General features: G+C 47.6%; 1 protein-coding gene across 1 annotated transcript in view; it reads right to left on the reverse strand.

The window, feature by feature from the left end:
* Positions 1-15,916, reverse strand: part of LOC125288906 (SLIT-ROBO Rho GTPase-activating protein 1-like) — a 99,108-nt gene extending 83,192 nt beyond the window's left edge. The window contains exon 1 of the mRNA XM_048235612.1: positions 15,364-15,916. Coding sequence (XP_048091569.1) covers positions 15,364-15,454 — 91 coding nt within the window. The 5' untranslated portion in view covers positions 15,455-15,916. The remainder of the gene's footprint in view (positions 1-15,363) is intronic.
* Between the last annotated feature and the right edge of the window lie 1,502 nt (positions 15,917-17,418).

Here is a 17,418-nt window from a genome sequence, read left to right on the forward strand (position 1 = left end):
ATCACACAGACTTTGTTAAATTTAGGAAATTTAATTCTAATTACAGTGTGAGTGTGTGTGTGTGTGTGTGTGTGTGAGTGAGAGAGAGAGAGAGAGAGAGAGAGAGAGAGAGAGATCTAATGGGGTCAGTGTGCTGGTTGTAGACTTGCCTTTCACATATACAACTATCTTTCCAAACACACACGTGCGTGCACACACAGTCATGAAAATGTAATTTCCCATAGTTAACAGATTGAGTGTGATTAACGATGACCTAGCTTCACCTTTTCAAGACACACACACTCTTTACCCCATCGCTAACTAAAGCAGATATCTCTGAAAGAAATCATCTGTGTGTGTGTGTGTGTGTGTGTGTGTGTGTGTGTGTGTGTTCTGTTCAGCACATGATGTATGGTTCCATCTATATTTAGGTGTTGCTGTGAGCAGGAGCCCTGCTATCTCACACCTTCTGTGTGTGTGTGTGTGTGTGTGATGAGGCCAGCTGTCTGCAGAGCCTGGTACAGTACGCTCCTCCGTTCTCCACTCTGTTCCACTGTTCTGCAGAGCCTGGTACAGTACGCTCCTCCGTTCTCCACTCTGTTCCACTGTTCTGCAGAGACTAGTACGCTCCTCCGTTCTCCACTCTGTTCCACTGTTCTGCAGAGCCTGTTCCACGCCCTCCGTTCTCCACTCTGCCCACTGTTCTGCAGAGACTAGTGCACGCCCTCCGCTTCTCCACTCTGTTCCACTGTTCTGCAGAGACTAGTACGCTCCTCCGTTCTCCACTCTGTTCCACTGTTCTGCAGAGCCTGGTACAGTACGCTCCTCCGGTCTCCACTCTGTTCCACTGTTCTGCAGCAGGTTGTGCGATTGTTTCTGTTGTGTAAGCAAAGCTGCCTCGGTGTCCTGTTCCTAATTAGAGGGCAAATGCTGCTGTCCGTATCCTGCTTTTGGACAACAAGGGCTAATGTGTGCGACCAGACGATGCTCGTGTCCTGTTGATGACGCGGTGAGGTGCACCCTGGTTAGCCCTGGTTAGCCTAACCCTGTTGATGACGCGGTGAGGTGCACCCTGGGAGTGTTGTGGTACTAATGATGCGCGGTGTCCGTGGCGACTCCAGTGAAATACTCTCAAAGGCTGTTCAGTTGGTGATGCTCTTTGCCCACAAATGTCACTTTGTTGGTGGTTTTTTTTTGATGGTGAATAGTTGGTTGGCCGCTTGACTGGAAATCCCCAAACTAAACTACAGCACCAGGAATTTAACATCCCTCTGGTGTACATTGCAAAAAAATGTACGATGATCTGAAGGATTCCTTTTGACAGGAAAAGGACATGAGTGGAATGCTGCCCGTCACACACCGTTATTAGATGAAACATGGCCGCCCCAAACAAATGGCCCATGACTCCAGTTAATTAATCGTGGATATAACAAGCGCCATAAATAATATATGAATTAAAGGCTGGCCGTAGCATCGGCTGGCCAAGAATAACCGTCACTAATGGACTCCGCTGTCTTACAAGGAAGAATAGTCCAATAGTATGCTGTGTGCTTCTCTTTCAGAGCATCTTGGGTTATATATATATATATATATATATATATATATATATATATATATATATATATATATATATATATATATAAAAGAATAGAATTTAATTTAAATTAAATATAAGGTCAAATCCTTGCATTGCCATTGAGCTGCGCTTTTTACGCCCACGAGCCTTTCCTTGCCCCGCCCGCTCTCTCTTGTAGCCAGCTGCCCCCGCTCTCTCCTCGAGTCTGCTGCCTCCCTCTGCATGCATTTAACAAAATATTCACGATTGTTGAAGGATTGTTGTTGCTACATAGAAGCATTGCATAGAACATGGCTGGCTAAATTGCTATTAAATCCGCTTAGCATCGTGACAATGCTGCACAAATTTGTTCAAAACTGCTGCATTCAAGTTAACTCTGCTAAGGTCTTATCACAACATAGTAGGCTACATTGAAGAGACTAAACTAAGTTAAGTTATGAAATCAAGCAGTACCTCAAAGCTAACGTACTGCTGAATACTGTTTGGATGTCGAATTTAGTATGCTTAGCCTACTTACAGCTGCATGTCAATTTCGTTGAAGGGCTCATTTTATTGACTTTGACACTGAATGTTTGCAAAATCCCGATGTAAATGGAAAAGTGTTTTCCAAAATTCAAAAGTGCTTGTCCCAAGGAGAAGTAGAAACCTTTATTTTAACTATGCAGAAAACGTTATGAATTGCATCCACACATCAGCAGCCAACAACGTTAACTGTGTTAATCACGAACGTCTTAAAGTGACAGGCACTCAATTAGACCTATACACTACCAAGACGATCTTAAACCCCCCCCCCCACACAGAGCACTCTCTCCATCCTCTCATCCTCCCCTCCTTCTCCTCATCCTCTCCTCCTTCTTCTCATCCTCTCCTCCTCCTCATCCTCTCCTCCTCCTCCTCCTCCTCCTCCTCCACTCCTCCTCCTCATCCACTCCTCCTCCTCCTCCTCCACTCATCCTCTCCTCCTTCTTCTCATCCTCTCCTCCTCATCCTCTCCTTCTCATCCTCTCCTTCTCTCCTTCTCATTCTCCTTATCCTCCTCCTCCCACTTTCCTCATTTTCCTCCTCATCCTCTCCTTCTCTCATCCTTATCCTTTTCTCCTCTTATCATCCTTATCTTTATCCTTTATCCTTTATTCCCTCCTCATCCAGGGAGCTTCGATGTTCTCATTGGTGCTCATGTTTGCAGACACCCAGCATTTCACCTTAATCTAGCCCAGTGTTTTTAAAGGGGGCCAGGGCCCCACAGGGGATTGCTAGGGGGTGCCAGGGGCTCAACAAGTTGGAAGGAAAAAAAAAAAGCAACAAATAAATACATTTGAAAAAATACAACGCCATTATAATAAATTTGTCGATATCCTGGAATATTATATTTTTCCATGATAATAACTGGGAATAATAGTAGAGTGATACTCTCACAGCAGAAAGCCCCAATGCAATTTTTACACTGTATGCTCCATCATTGAAGTGCTTGTGGCTAAAATAATTCACAGGGATTAGCTTAATGTATTTTTTACATTTGCCGTAGTATTGTCGATGGGTTTAATAACACATCAAGGGGGTCCTTGAACAGAACCTAGTTGTATTTGGGGGGCCTTGTCGTGGAAAAGTTTGGGAACCCCTGATCTAGACCAAATGTCTCATCATGGCATTCCACCGGCCTAAAAGCATCTCCTGGCTCTTAAACCATCTACTTACCTGCCACTTCAAACATGCACACTGAACTGAACGTATTTATTCCCCTCATCTCTGTTTTAGTCATACAGGTGGCCTTACAGGGAAGTGACCACATGCTTTTACAAGTGCTGCTGTTGCTCATTGTCTTTCTTTCACACATTCAAATATCTTTGCATTTACTTATTGTCTTCCTTTCACACATTCAAATATCTTTGCATTTCCTTATTGTTTTCCCCCTCTGCCTTAGGGCATTCTTTTGCTTATTGCACTTAGCACTTTATTGTGAAGCACTTTGGTGCAGCTCAGCCGTCTGCACTATAGAAATAAATTTGACTTGACCTGATCTTTCTTTCACACATTCAAATATCTTTGCATTTGCTCATTGTCTTCCTTTCACACCTTCAAATATCTTTGCATTTCTTGACACTACACAGTGGCTGAGCAGAGTTGCTGTGACCAGAAACCTTGGCTCTGCCAAACCCACATTTAGTGAGTTCGTTGTGGTCTGGAACTGTTCCATTGGACTCCAACTGAGCTGGATCTGGAGCTATTGAGCGCTTATCCAGATGATACCAACAGGGGGAGGAGCTAATGGGCGCTTATCCAGATGATACCAACAGGGGGAGGAGCTAAAAAGCGCTTATCAGGGGGAGGAGCTAATGGGCGCTTATCCAGATGATACCAACAGGGGGAGGAGCTAATGAGCGCTTATCCAGATGATACCAACAGGGGGAGGAGCTAATGAGCGCTTATCAGGGGGAGGAGCTAATGGGCGCTTATCCAGATGATACCAACAGGGGGAGGAGCTAATGAGCGCTTATCCAGATGATACCAACAGGGGGAGCAGCAGTTGATGGCTGATCTCGCGAACATGTTATACTGGCCAGACATATACATTTAGTGTCATTTTTCTGCTTTTATGTGGTAACTGATCCCTGATTAACTATCTTCTTCTCTAACCCCTTTTATCTGATTATAGTTGAGTTTTTTTGTACATGTGCATTTTATGAAGCATACAACACACTAACCTCCCAATGTATCAACTGGATCATTTGGGCCTGAAATATAGGCTTGCCCCCAGGAACACCAACCTGGTCTAAGGGCATCCTCCTGGTCTCTCACAGGTACAGCCTCTTATAGGCCCCTGGTCTCTCCTGGTCTCTCCCAGGTACAGCCTCTTATAGGCCCCTGGTCTCTCCTGGTCTCTCCCAGGTACAGCCTCTTATAGGCCCCTGGTCTCTCCTGGTCTCTCACAGGTACAGCCTCTTATAGGCCCCTGGTCTCTCCTGGTCTCTCACAGGTACAGCCTCTTATAGGCCCCTGGTCTCTCCTGGTCTCTCACAGGTACAGCCTCTTATAGGCCCCTGGTCTCTCCTGGTCTCTCACAGGTACAGCCTCTTATAGGCCCCTGGTCTCTCCTGGTCTCTCACAGGTACAGCCTCTTATAGGCCCCTGGTCTCTCCTGGTCTCTCACAGGTACAGCCTCTTATAGGCCCCTGGTCTCTCCTGGTCTCTCCCAGGTACAGCCTCTTATAGGCCCCTGGTCTCTCCTGGTCTCTCACAGGTACAGCCTCTTATAGGCCCCTGGTCTCTCCTGGTCTCTCCCAGGTACAGCCTCTTATAGGCCCCTGGTCTCTCCTGGTCTCTCACAGGTACAGCCTCTTATAGGCCCCTGGTCTCTCCTGGTCTCTCACAGGTACAGCCTCTTATAGGCCCCTGGTCTCTCCTGGTCTCTCACAGGTACAGCCTCTTATAGGCCCCTGGTCTCTCCTGGTCTCTCACAGGTACAGCCTCTTATAGGCCCCTGGTCTCTCCTGGTCTCTCCCAGGTACAGCCTCTTATAGGCCCCTGGTCTCTCCTGGTCTCTCACAGGTACAGCCTCTTATAGGCCCCTGGTCTCTCCTGGTCTCTCCCAGGTACAGCCTCTTATAGGCCCCTGGTCTCTCCTGGTCTCTCCCAGGTACAGCCTCTTATAGGCCCCTGGTCTCTCCTGGTCTCTCACAGGTACAGCCTCTTATAGGCCCCTGGTCTCTCCTGGTCTCTCCCAGGTACAGCCTCTTATAGGCCCCTGGTCTCTCCTGGTCTCTCACAGGTACAGCCTCTTATAGGCCCCTGGTCTCTCCTGGTCTCTCACAGGTACAGCCTCTTATAGGCCCCTGGTCTCTCCTGGTCTCTCACAGGTACAGCCTCTTATAGGCCCCTGGTCTCTCCTGGTCTCTCACAGGTACAGCCTCTTATAGGCCCCTGGTCTCTCCTGGTCTCTCACAGGTACAGCCTCTTATAGGCCCCTGGTCTCTCCTGGTCTCTCCCAGGTACAGCCTCTTATAGGCCCCTGGTCTCTCCTGGTCTCTCACAGGTACAGCCTCTTATAGGCCCCTGGTCTCTCCTGGTCTCTCACAGGTACAGCCTCTTATAGGCCCCTGGTCTCTCCTGGTCTCTCACAGGTACAGCCTCTTATAGGCCCCTGGTCTCTCCTGGTCTCTCACAGGTACAGCCTCTTATAGGCCCCTGGTCTCTCCTGGTCTCTCCCAGGTACAGCCTCTTATAGGCCCCTGGTCTCTCCTGGTCTCTCCCAGGTACAGCCTCTTATAGGCCCCTGGTCTCTCCTGGTCTCTCACAGGTACAGCCTCTTATAGGCCCCTGGTCTCTCCTGGTCTCTCACAGGTACAGCCTCTTATAGGCCCCTGGTCTCTCCTGGTCTCTCACAGGTACAGCCTCTTATAGGCCCCTGGTCTCTCCTGGTCTCTCACAGGTACAGCCTCTTATAGGCCCCTGGTCTCTCCTGGTCTCTCACAGGTACAGCCTCTTATAGGCCCCTGGTCTCTCCTGGTCTCTCCCAGGTACAGCCTCTTATAGGCCCCTGGTCTCTCCTGGTCTCTCCCAGGTACAGCCTCTTATAGGCCCCTGGTCTCTCCTGGTCTCTCACAGGTACAGCCTCTTATAGGCCCCTGGTCTCTCCTGGTCTCTCACAGGTACAGCCTCTTATAGGCCCCTGGTCTCTCCTGGTCTCTCACAGGTACAGCCTCTTATAGGCCCCTGGTCTCTCCTGGTCTCTCCCAGGTACAGCCTCTTATAGGCCCCTGGTCTCTCCTGGTCTCTCACAGGTACAGCCTCTTATAGGCCCCTGGTCTCTCCTGGTCTCTCACAGGTACAGCCTCTTATAGGCCCCTGGTCTCTCCTGGTCTCTCACAGGTACAGCCTCTTATAGGCCCCTGGTCTCTCCTGGTCTCTCACAGGTACAGCCTCTTATAGGCCCCTGGTCTCTCCTGGTCTCTCACAGGTACAGCCTCTTATAGGCCCCTGGTCTCTCCTGGTCTCTCACAGGTACAGCCTCTTATAGGCCCCTGGTCTCTCCTGGTCTCTCACAGGTACAGCCTCTTATAGGCCCCTGGTCTCTCCTGGTCTCTCCCAGGTACAGCCTCTTATAGGCCCCTGGTCTCTCCTGGTCTCTCACAGGTACAGCCTCTTATAGGCCCCTGGTCTCTCCTGGTCTCTCACAGGTACAGCCTCTTATAGGCCCCTGGTCTCTCCTGGTCTCTCACAGGTACAGCCTCTTATAGGCCCCTGGTCTCTCCTGGTCTCTCCCAGGTACAGCCTCTTATAGGCCCCTGGTCTCTCCTGGTCTCTCACAGGTACAGCCTCTTATAGGCCCCTGGTCTCTCCTGGTCTCTCACAGGTACAGCCTCTTATAGGCCCCTGGTCTCTCCTGGTCTCTCACAGGTACAGCCTCTTATAGGCCCCTGGTCTCTCCTGGTCTCTCCCAGGTACAGCCTCTTATAGGCCCCTGGTCTCTCCTGGTCTCTCACAGGTACAGCCTCTTATAGGCCCCTGGTCTCTCCTGGTCTCTCACAGGTACAGCCTCTTATAGGCCCCTGGTCTCTCCTGGTCTCTCACAGGTACAGCCTCTTATAGGCCCCTGGTCTCTCCTGGTCTCTCCCAGGTACAGCCTCTTATAGGCCCCTGGTCTCTCCATTGGGCAAAGTGTTCAGTCTTGGACTAGGTTTAATCCACGCACAGCAAACGCTCTGTATAGGTTTAATCCACGCACAGGAAACGCTCTGTATAGGTTTAATAAAATCACACGCTTTGGGAAGCGCTCTATGCATTAATCCACCTTTGGGCGCTCCTGTAATCTCTTTTTTCCCTTTGCATCCACTTGCACCTGGGCGCAGCACCACCATCACCACCACCACCCTCATCACCACCACCACCACCATCACCACCATCATCACCACCATCATCACCATCACCACCATCACCACCACCATCATCACCACCCTCATCACCACCACCACCCTCATCATCACCACCATCACCACCATCACCACCATCACCACCATCATCACCACCATCACCACCACCACCACCACCCTCATCACCACCACCACCACCCTCATCATCACCACCATCATCACCACCACCATCACCCTCATCAACACCATCATCACCACCATCATCATCACCACCATCACCACCACCCTCCTCATCATCACCACCATCACCACCATCACCACCACCTTCATCATCACCACCACCACCCTCCTCATCATCACCACCACCCTCATCACCACCACCACCACCACCACCCTCATCATCACCACCACCATCACCCTCATCAACACCATCATCACCACCATCATCACCACCACCACCCTCATCAGCACCCTCATCAGCACCACCATCATCATCACCACCACCACCATCATCACCACCACCACCACCCTCATCATCACCATCACCATCACCATCACCATCAACACCATCATCACCACCATCATCATCACCACCACCCTCATCAGCACCACCATCATCACCACCACCACCACCACCTTCACACCTCCATCCTGTTCTCTGACCACCTCCTTCCTCCCTCGCTTTTATTATGGGGCCTTGCGCTGCGTCTCTGAGATCTCTCACAGGTGCAGCCTCTTATAGGCCCCTGGTCTCTCCTGGTCTCTCACAGGTGCAGCCTCTTATAGGCCCCTGGTCTCTCCTGGTCTCTCCCAGGTACAGCCTCTTATAGGCCCCTGGTCTCTCCTGGTCTCTCACAGGTGCAGCCTCTTATAGGCCCCTGGTCTCTCCTGGTCTCTCCCAGGTACAGCCTCTTATAGGCCCCTGCGTCTCTCACAGGTACAGCCTCTTATAGGCCCCTGGTCTCTCCTGGTCTCTCCCAGGTACAGCCTCTTATAGGCCCCTGCGTCTCTCACAGGTACAGCCTCTTATAGGCCCCTGGTCTCTCCTGGTCTCTCACAGGTACAGCCTCTTATAGGCCCCTGCGTCTCTCCTGGTCTCTCACAGGTACAGCCTCTTATAGGCCCCTGCTGGCTGTCGCTGCTTCACGCCTTCAGAATGATCTGTGAGCATCTGGAACATCTGCAGCCACACAGGGAGACTCTCTCCTGGGGGTTGGAGACGCAACACGCTGAAAATGAAAAGATCCAGACTCCCTTTCTATAGTCGTGCTCATTAAAAGGCACTTTCCACTTATTTGAGATTGGCGCCAATGTCAAAAGCATAGCTCTTATCACGCACAGCGTTCTGTGCAGTCATTGGCGCCAATGTCAAAAGCGTAGCTCTGATCACGCACAGCGTTCTGTGCACTCATTGTTTTCTGGAAGAGAATCTCTCTCCGGCGTCTCCTCTCCTCTGATCTGACTGCAGATTTCCTTCCAATTCATTTACCCTCTGCAGGCATCCGAGTAGCCGAATGAAACAATATTCCCCATCGGACCCAGGCTTCATTTCTAAGGCAATACAAGCTCTACTGGCGTGAATATCAGTGTACGCCATCATATGTGATGATGGAGAGATTCATGTGTAAATAATGTTACACAGAGGCTGTTAATGTTACAGAGGCTGATCTGAGAGGTGTAATATCAGCTGCTGTCCACAGGGAGGGAACGTGTTTAATGCCGTTATCATGTTCTCTAAATCTAATGGCGTTATCATGTTCTCTAAATCTAATGTGGATCTGGCATTTGCTTGCTGTAATGCTTAATGTTATATTCAGATTCATACATGGAGGAGATGCTTTCATTCCAATCAACAGTGCAGGTTTACACTGCACGTGTTCCCACTGGGGATTGAACCGGTGACCGTAAGCACCAGTCTACTAGTCTATGTGTCATTCCACGTCAGTTCAACCAGGGCACGCGCACTTAGGTCTCAACAATTCTGAAAAAATTATCAGGTGTACCTATGTTACCCAGGAGACACACTGTAAAATTACTCTTCTACTAAGATCAATACTTTCCAAGATACAGCCAAAGTTGATACAAATTTTATTGGAGTTTTTGGCTGGGCTCTGTTTAAGCCTTCAGAAGACATATTTGTACTCAACATGATTTATTTTGTACATGACTTGATTTATGAACATAAAATGAACAGAAAAAAAATCCATTCGGGGTCTGAACAGCAGACCTCACTCTCCTCAAGTCTGAAAAATCATTTTGGTTATCATTTTCAGAGCACCAAAACACCTTGTGGGAATATACAAAGATTTTTTAAATAGGTTTTTCCTTATTCTCCATGATCCATTCTTTTTAAAAACACCAATTTGACTTTTCTTATGCAAATCTTTCTTTTTTATTTTCCACCCTGAACATGGGCAAAATGCCCCATTGACATGTTGAGTACAAATATGTCTTCTGAAGGCTTAAACAGAGCCCAGCCAAAAACTCCAATAAAATTTGTATCAACTTTGAGGGACAGCTATGACCATGCAGGATTATCCAGACCAAACGTGACGATTTTGCTACATACTATTCCTATTCATGTACCAGCATGCAAAATTTGAGCCTCCTACATGGTTTAGTTCTTGCGCTGTGGGCTTGTGAACTTTGACAAAAAGAGCCCCAACAAAATCGACACCTCCCCAGTAAAACTGGTCGCATCTTGGAAAGTATTGATCTTACATAAGAGTAATTTTACAGTGTGTCTCCTGGGTAACATAGGTACACCTGGTAATTTTTTCAGATTTTTTGAGACCGAAGTGCGTGGGCCCTGCTTGAATTGACGTGGAATGACCCCTATATTCAAATAATGTAAGGTTTCAAAAATTGGTTCTGCTGTAGATGTCCTATCCATCTCTCTTCACACCAGATTGTGTTTACACAGAGAAGAGAAAGTTCATGCTTAGCAATCAATCTAATTTCACTCACAAGATAAATAGTTGGGTTGCATTGAAATCCTTAAGCGATAGGCTACATACCACACAAAGCTCACATGAGAAGTGTTCATACCACACAAAGCTCACATGAGAAGTGTTCATACCACACAAAGCTCACATGAGAAGTGTTCATACCACACAAAGCTCACATGAGAAGTGTTCATACCACACAAAGCTCACATGTGAAGTGATACATATCACACAAAGCTCACAGTCCAATAGTGGCTAACGATAAGCACTCCAGCTTCAGTACTTACAGTTCAGTGACTGCTAACAACACCTTCAATTCAATCACATCAACACAGAGCCCTACTCCCCACATCAACACATCAGCACAGAACCCTGCTCCCCACATCAACACATCAGCACAGAGCCCTGCTCCACACATGCATGGAGGCTAGAGAGCTCATTCTAGGTCACTCGAGGTCATCTAGGGATGCACCATGATATGAGTGTGACTGATATCAGCTGATAAAAACTTACAGCAATATGATGTAGCTATTCTATTTCAAAATAATGGCTTCAAACTGCCATACTGATACACCACACTGACCTACGATACAGAGAAGAGAGTCTCTGACCGAGCCGATCTGGGATGCCTGGTAGTGCACTATGTAACACTGGCGCGGATAAGAGCATGACAGGTCAGTTTTGTGCTAACCGGGTGCTAAATGCTAAACCCCCTTAATGCTAACTGGGTACTAAATCCTCTTAATGCCAACTGGGTACTAAATACTAAACCCTCTTAATGCTAACTGGGTACTAAATGCTAAACCCCCTTAATGCTAACTGGGTACTAAATGCTAAACCCCCTCAATGCTACCTGGGTCCTAAATGCTAAACCTTCTTATTACACGGCTCTTCATTGTGCTGCAGAATGCTCCATTCACTTGAATGGGCCTTCCCAACGTTCGGCGGTCTGCTAATTCTGAATAACAGACCGTTGCTAAGTATAACAGACCGCTGTCAAGGAAAATGGCTTTGTGCTTCTAAGTCAATTCTTTCATATCACTACGCAAGGATTGGAACTTCATTCAAAAGTGAAAGCAGACGTTGATCAGCTGTGTTCTAAAGAATGTTTGATTCAAGTTCAGCGTGTTGTTATGTAACTATTTGTTTCTCAGCAAAAGCCATGATGAAACGGTAACAAATAGGCTATAGCCTAGGCTATGTAGGCTAAAGAGTCATATCATTGGGGAGTTTATTGTGTCGCTTTGGTAGTAGTTTAAGGGATAATCAGAACGCCGTCATTGTCGGAGATAGGTCCTTCAGGGTGAACAAGACCCTGGTTCCCTCCAATTCAACTTGGGGACCTATCTCCGAATAATGACCGGCGTTCTATACATTATCCCTTACTTAATGATAACTGGTTACTAAATGCTAAACCCCCTCAATGCTAAACCCCCTTAACGCTAACTGGGTACCCAGTACAATAAGTATTGAGGAATTCTTAAACTTGTGTGTTATTTAAGAAATGAATTGCAGCATCAGCAAATATGAACATTTTTGCTAATGAGTCTGTCTGATGGGGTCAGGGAAGTAGGATGATGAATTTGGCATTTATACTTGAAAATGTGTTTTGAATAGTTATGAATGTCAAATATTTGAAAATTGTCATTTGGAATGCTATTATAGATAGGCCATCAGAATAAGAGTAATATATGGTTATGTATCAGTGTCCATAATCGTCCAAAATAAGTTATAAAATAATATTGTTGTTATTATTATAGGCAGTAAAAAATTAACATTATGCATGCCAAGTGCATCCACACACACTCTCTCTGTGTGTGTGTGTGCGATTATGCATGCCAAGTGCATCCACACACACTCTCTCTCTCTCTCTGTGTGTGTGTGTGTGTGTGTGTGTGCGCATCCCAAGTAATATCCTGATATGCGGTCTGAGAAAGAACCCAACCTCACACAAGAACAGCCAGAGATGGCCAACAATAAAGCGGTCATGAATTCAAAATGTACTGTGGAAAGGGATCACACAAGCCACACAAGTGTGTGTTTATGTTAGCTTCTACTTTTGGACTACTCTAGGAGTGTGTGTTATTGATGTGTGTGGAATATACATGGCTTCCTCTAACCTGTTCCATCTGATTTTATTTGTCTGGCCTCTTTTTCCAAAAAATACCATTCATCCATTACTAGTCCCCTCGCTTAGCCATCCATTTATGTAGGCGTTTAAGGAGCAAGAGCAGTGTACTAGGGTCAGTTATGTAGCAAGAGCAGTGTACTAGGGTCAGTTATGTAGCAAGAGCACTGTACTAGGGTCAGTTATGTAGCAAGAGCAGTGTACTAGGGTCAGTTATGTAGCAAGAGCACTGTACTAGGGTCAGTTATGTAGCAAGAGCACTGTACTAGGGTCAGTTGTGTTGTGATGCATCAGCACATTTCTATTGACCAGTGTGAGGTGGAGACTCTAATGGAAAGTGCTTGTTAGGTTTGTCCTGTCTGCTCATCCATACATCTATCTGTCCATCTCCCTGTCCGTCCATCCATCCATCTAAGCATCCATTTATGCATCAGGCATGTGTGTGTGTGTGTTTCAGAACTTCAGCTGCACATGTGCAGCAAGTTGGCCTCCTGCCAGCTCCCCAAGTGCACATCAGATCTAATTAGATGTACACAGAAATGGAATGAGTGTGTACCTCCGATACACACACGCACGCACACACACAAATTAAAATTAATGCAAAAAATTAAAAAATATTTGGGTGCGGCATGGAAAACAGTTCACAATAAGAGGCTGATATCCTAACCCGCATGTGTGTGTGTGTCACTGCTAGAGTGTAAACTCTCTTGCCAGTGTCACTGCATTACTGAGCACAACACACAGATAATGCTGCTACTTGCTGATAAGGCAAAAACTCTGCTGCTCTCAATTAGCATTCACACCACGTATCCCACACCACCGCCCTCTCTCTCTTATCACACACACACACACACACACACACAGAATGTCACCGCTACTCTGGAATGTAGCCTTTAATACCACATCTCTGCATCAGCAGCTTTCCTTCATATCTGACCGGGGTGGCGTGCCTGTGTGCGGTGAATATGGAACATAAGGAATGTTTAAATTGTGCATGCGCTCACATGAGTTGAGTGTCCGTGTGTGTGTGTGTGTGCGTGCTAGGGTCAAGTCCTGAATTCTATCCATCACCCTTCCTACAACAAACAGAACCATTTCCTATCATTTCATGACACACTCTAACACACACACACCAGAGGGAGACTGCATCTCAAGGTCAGCTCAAAACACATGCTGTCTGTGTGAGAGTGTATAGATGAATAAATATGAATAGGTCTGCAGATTTAAGAATACCAGTGATATCCCTCATGACCACACACACACACACACACACACACCTCATGACTATGCATCTGTCACAGTGATGGACGTGACATTCTCTCCATACACACACACACACACACACACACACAACACTCCCCAGCATTCCAGAGCTTTCCCGGGATCCCTCTTCTACTCTAGTGCTCACCCATTGGTCAGCCTTACTCCTAGGCAACACACACACACACACACACACACACACACTTGGCCAGCAGCCAGGGAACCAGGACACACAGCAGAAGGCTGATGGTTTTTTTTCTTTTAGGGTGAGGGAACACTCCCTTGTAAGTCCACATGCACACACATACGCACACGAACGCCTGGACACACACACACACACACACATGAACGCCTGGACACACACACACATATGCACACGAACGCCTGGACACACACACACATATGCACACGAACGCCTGGACACACACACACACACACACACATACACACACACACACACACACATATAGCGCACGAACGCCTGGACGGACACACACACACACACTCACACACGTACACACACTCACTCACATACGCATCGTACGAACGCTCACACACACACACGCCAGGCGCGTTACATACACACATCATACACACATCATACACACATATGCGCACGAACGCCTGGACACACACACTCACACGCATAAGCGCATGAATGCCTGCACACACACACACACACACAGATCCATGTCTCGCTAAAACTGCCTGGCAATAGTGTGTTGCTGCAGTGCACATGTGCTGCATTAATGAGAACCACACACACACACACACACGACACACACGCACGCACAACAAAATGTGCACACCTAATGTGGCGAGTGGCTCATACCTGCACAATAGCTGAACCAGCACTCCACCGACAGACAGACCGACTGACACACACACACACACACACACAAGCAGCTTGGAATGCACAGCAGCTGTAAGTAATGGAGCCTCACCATTGATCATTAATGAATGATAAATAAAGGTCATAAAGCCCCAGGGTTCAAAAGCGACCGTGTGTGTGTGTGTGTGTGTGTGTGTGTGTGTGTGTGTGTGTGTAAGAAATGTACACATTCAAAACCTACAGAGCTGGCGGTATGGAGGTGGCCGGCTGATTCTTAATCTCCCTAGAAACCGGGAGGAGTGCACGCGCATACACCTTTCCACAACCGGAGTGGGTAGAATCGGTTGCCATGGCACCCGCATGCTCCACGGTATCCGATTTTATCGATCAAACATGGTTGCACTCATCCCCGCTGCGCTCGCGTACCGACCGGTGGCTGTGTGCGCAGTGTAACTAGGGAGGCTCACACCTCGCCACCGACAGCACGGGACACAGCGCGTTCTAGCCCGTTCTGGCACACACTACACACACACTACTAGCCCGAGTGTGGATACAGACTACAACTCAGCTGGCGGCGATTTTGGATGGAGTTCCGCACCCCAAGCTAAACGTCTCATGACCCTTCTGTGTCCAGTGCGAAGGGAAAGAAACATACACCTCACACTCACTGACTCTCACACACACACACACACTCCTTAGGAGCGCCCAGCTGGGAGTGTACCTGCAGCATCACACAGTCTAAACATGCGTGTGTGTGTGTGTGCGTGTGAACTCACCTTTCACCTGGCTCTCGTACTCCGCGATGATCTCCTTGTCCTTCTTGAACTTGGCCATGCTTGCCATGCTTGGGTCCTTAAGATCCGGCATGTGGAATGTAGGTGGGTAAACTAGCCAAGCGTCCAAATGTCTGCCTCGGGCTATACGTGTGCGTTAGTGTCCCCGCGCGTCTATCTCAGTCGATGTGCCATGGCAGAAATGCCCTATTGCTTCAACACCTCAACGCTAAGGGCGATGGTGTGGGTAGCGTCCGCGAGGAGAGGCAACGGCATGCAACCGGTGCGATCAGCATTCACCACCTATTCGCTTCTACACCGCCGGGAGGTCCGCCCAGGCTTCCGTGCCGTGGCTCTCCCGTGAAGCACCTGTGCGAGATGCCACACCGCGAAATGTACCCAAACCCAACAGGAAGGGGTTTCTCGCTAATTTGCCTTGCCTCGGGTCACACGCGCACGTCAACACAGTCACAACACAGACCTGTGGAAAGGGAGACGTGCAGCACGAGGTTCCTCCGTTGCTTCGGGTGTGAGTAGGTGCGCGTGTAACGGGGAGTAGTTCACGCCTCTCTGGCTATAGCTCACGCGCAACACGCCCATCAGTGTCGGTGGAGTGGGGCGGGGTCGTAGCCGCGTAATCTGCATTATGATTGACAGGACTTTTGACCAGTAGTAACGTCATGCAGTATTGCAGCCCAAAGGTATCGCTGGGAGGCTCGAGCACCCAATTTGGAGGCTAATTGGCTGATTGGGAAATGGCGCGTTTGATGAGCCTAGTCGCATTTAGGGTGGGTCTTCATTGGATAGTTCAGTCGTTAAATTACATAATAGCTTCATTCACATGAACAGAACGACTGAAATGAAATTAAATGAAGATGTATTTCTTTCCATAACAAACACTAGTAAAGACATTAAAGGTGATTAAACATCTTATCAATATGCTACTGCATGTATTCTTCTTTAAGCTTGTTTCTGTTGCCACATACACTACACTTTGACTGATTTCATCTAGTTTACACAGTCATATTAAAAATGTTAATGTAAATCCTAACTGGTATGTATTTATCACACAATTCATCCCCTCAAGGGACTTTGTCCCTAAACTACAGGTTTTCAGCAGAATGTAGCCATGGAATGATCAAATCAACCTCTATTAGAGCTGATCTCTCTTTATTCAAGTTTTCAGCGCAACTAATCTGAGAATGACATTCTCTTGTCCTAAAGGCTACTTTAGGGTACTCATAGGTAAAGGCTACTTTAAGGTACTCATAGGTAAAGGCTACTTTAAAGTAAAGGCTACTTTAGGCTACTCATAGGTAAAGGCTACTTTAAGGTAAAGGCTACTTTAAGGTACTCATAGGTAAAGGCTACTTTAGGCTACTCATAGGTAAAGGCTACTTTAGGGTACTCATACAGTAGGTAAAGGCTACTTTAGGGTACTCATAGGTAAAGGCTACTTTAAGGTAAAGGCTACTTTAGGCTACTCATAGGTAAAGGCTACTTTAAGGCTACTCATAGGTAAAGGCTACTTTAGGCTACTCATAGGTAAAGGCTACTTTAAGGCAAAGGCTACTTTAGGCTGCTCATAGGTAAAGGCTAATTTAAGGCTACTCATAGGTAAAGGCTACTTTAAGGCTACTTTAAGGTACTCATAGGTAAAGGCTACTTTAAGGTACTCATAGGTAAAGGCTACTTTAGGCTACTCATAGGTAAATGCTACTTTAAGGTACTCATAGGTAAAGGCTACTTTAGGCTACTCATAGGTAAAGGCTACTTTAAGGCTACTTTAAGGTAAAGGCTACTCATAGGTAACAGGTTGAGGAAACAGAAGAAGGGGGAAGGGGCTATATTTGGGGAGGGGGGACACATTCACCACTTACCATCCGGCCAGCAGACACATCCCACAACACTGACCAGCAGATACATCCTACAGCACTGACCAGCAGCCACATCAGACACATCCCACAGCACTGACCAGCAGACACATCCCACAACACTGACCAGCAGACACATCCCACAACACTGACCAGCAGCCACATCAGACACATCCCACAGCAC

The sequence above is a fragment of the Alosa alosa genome, chromosome 23 (assembly GCF_017589495.1).
Source record: "Alosa alosa isolate M-15738 ecotype Scorff River chromosome 23, AALO_Geno_1.1, whole genome shotgun sequence".
Taxonomy (NCBI): Eukaryota; Metazoa; Chordata; class Actinopteri; order Clupeiformes; family Clupeidae; genus Alosa; species Alosa alosa.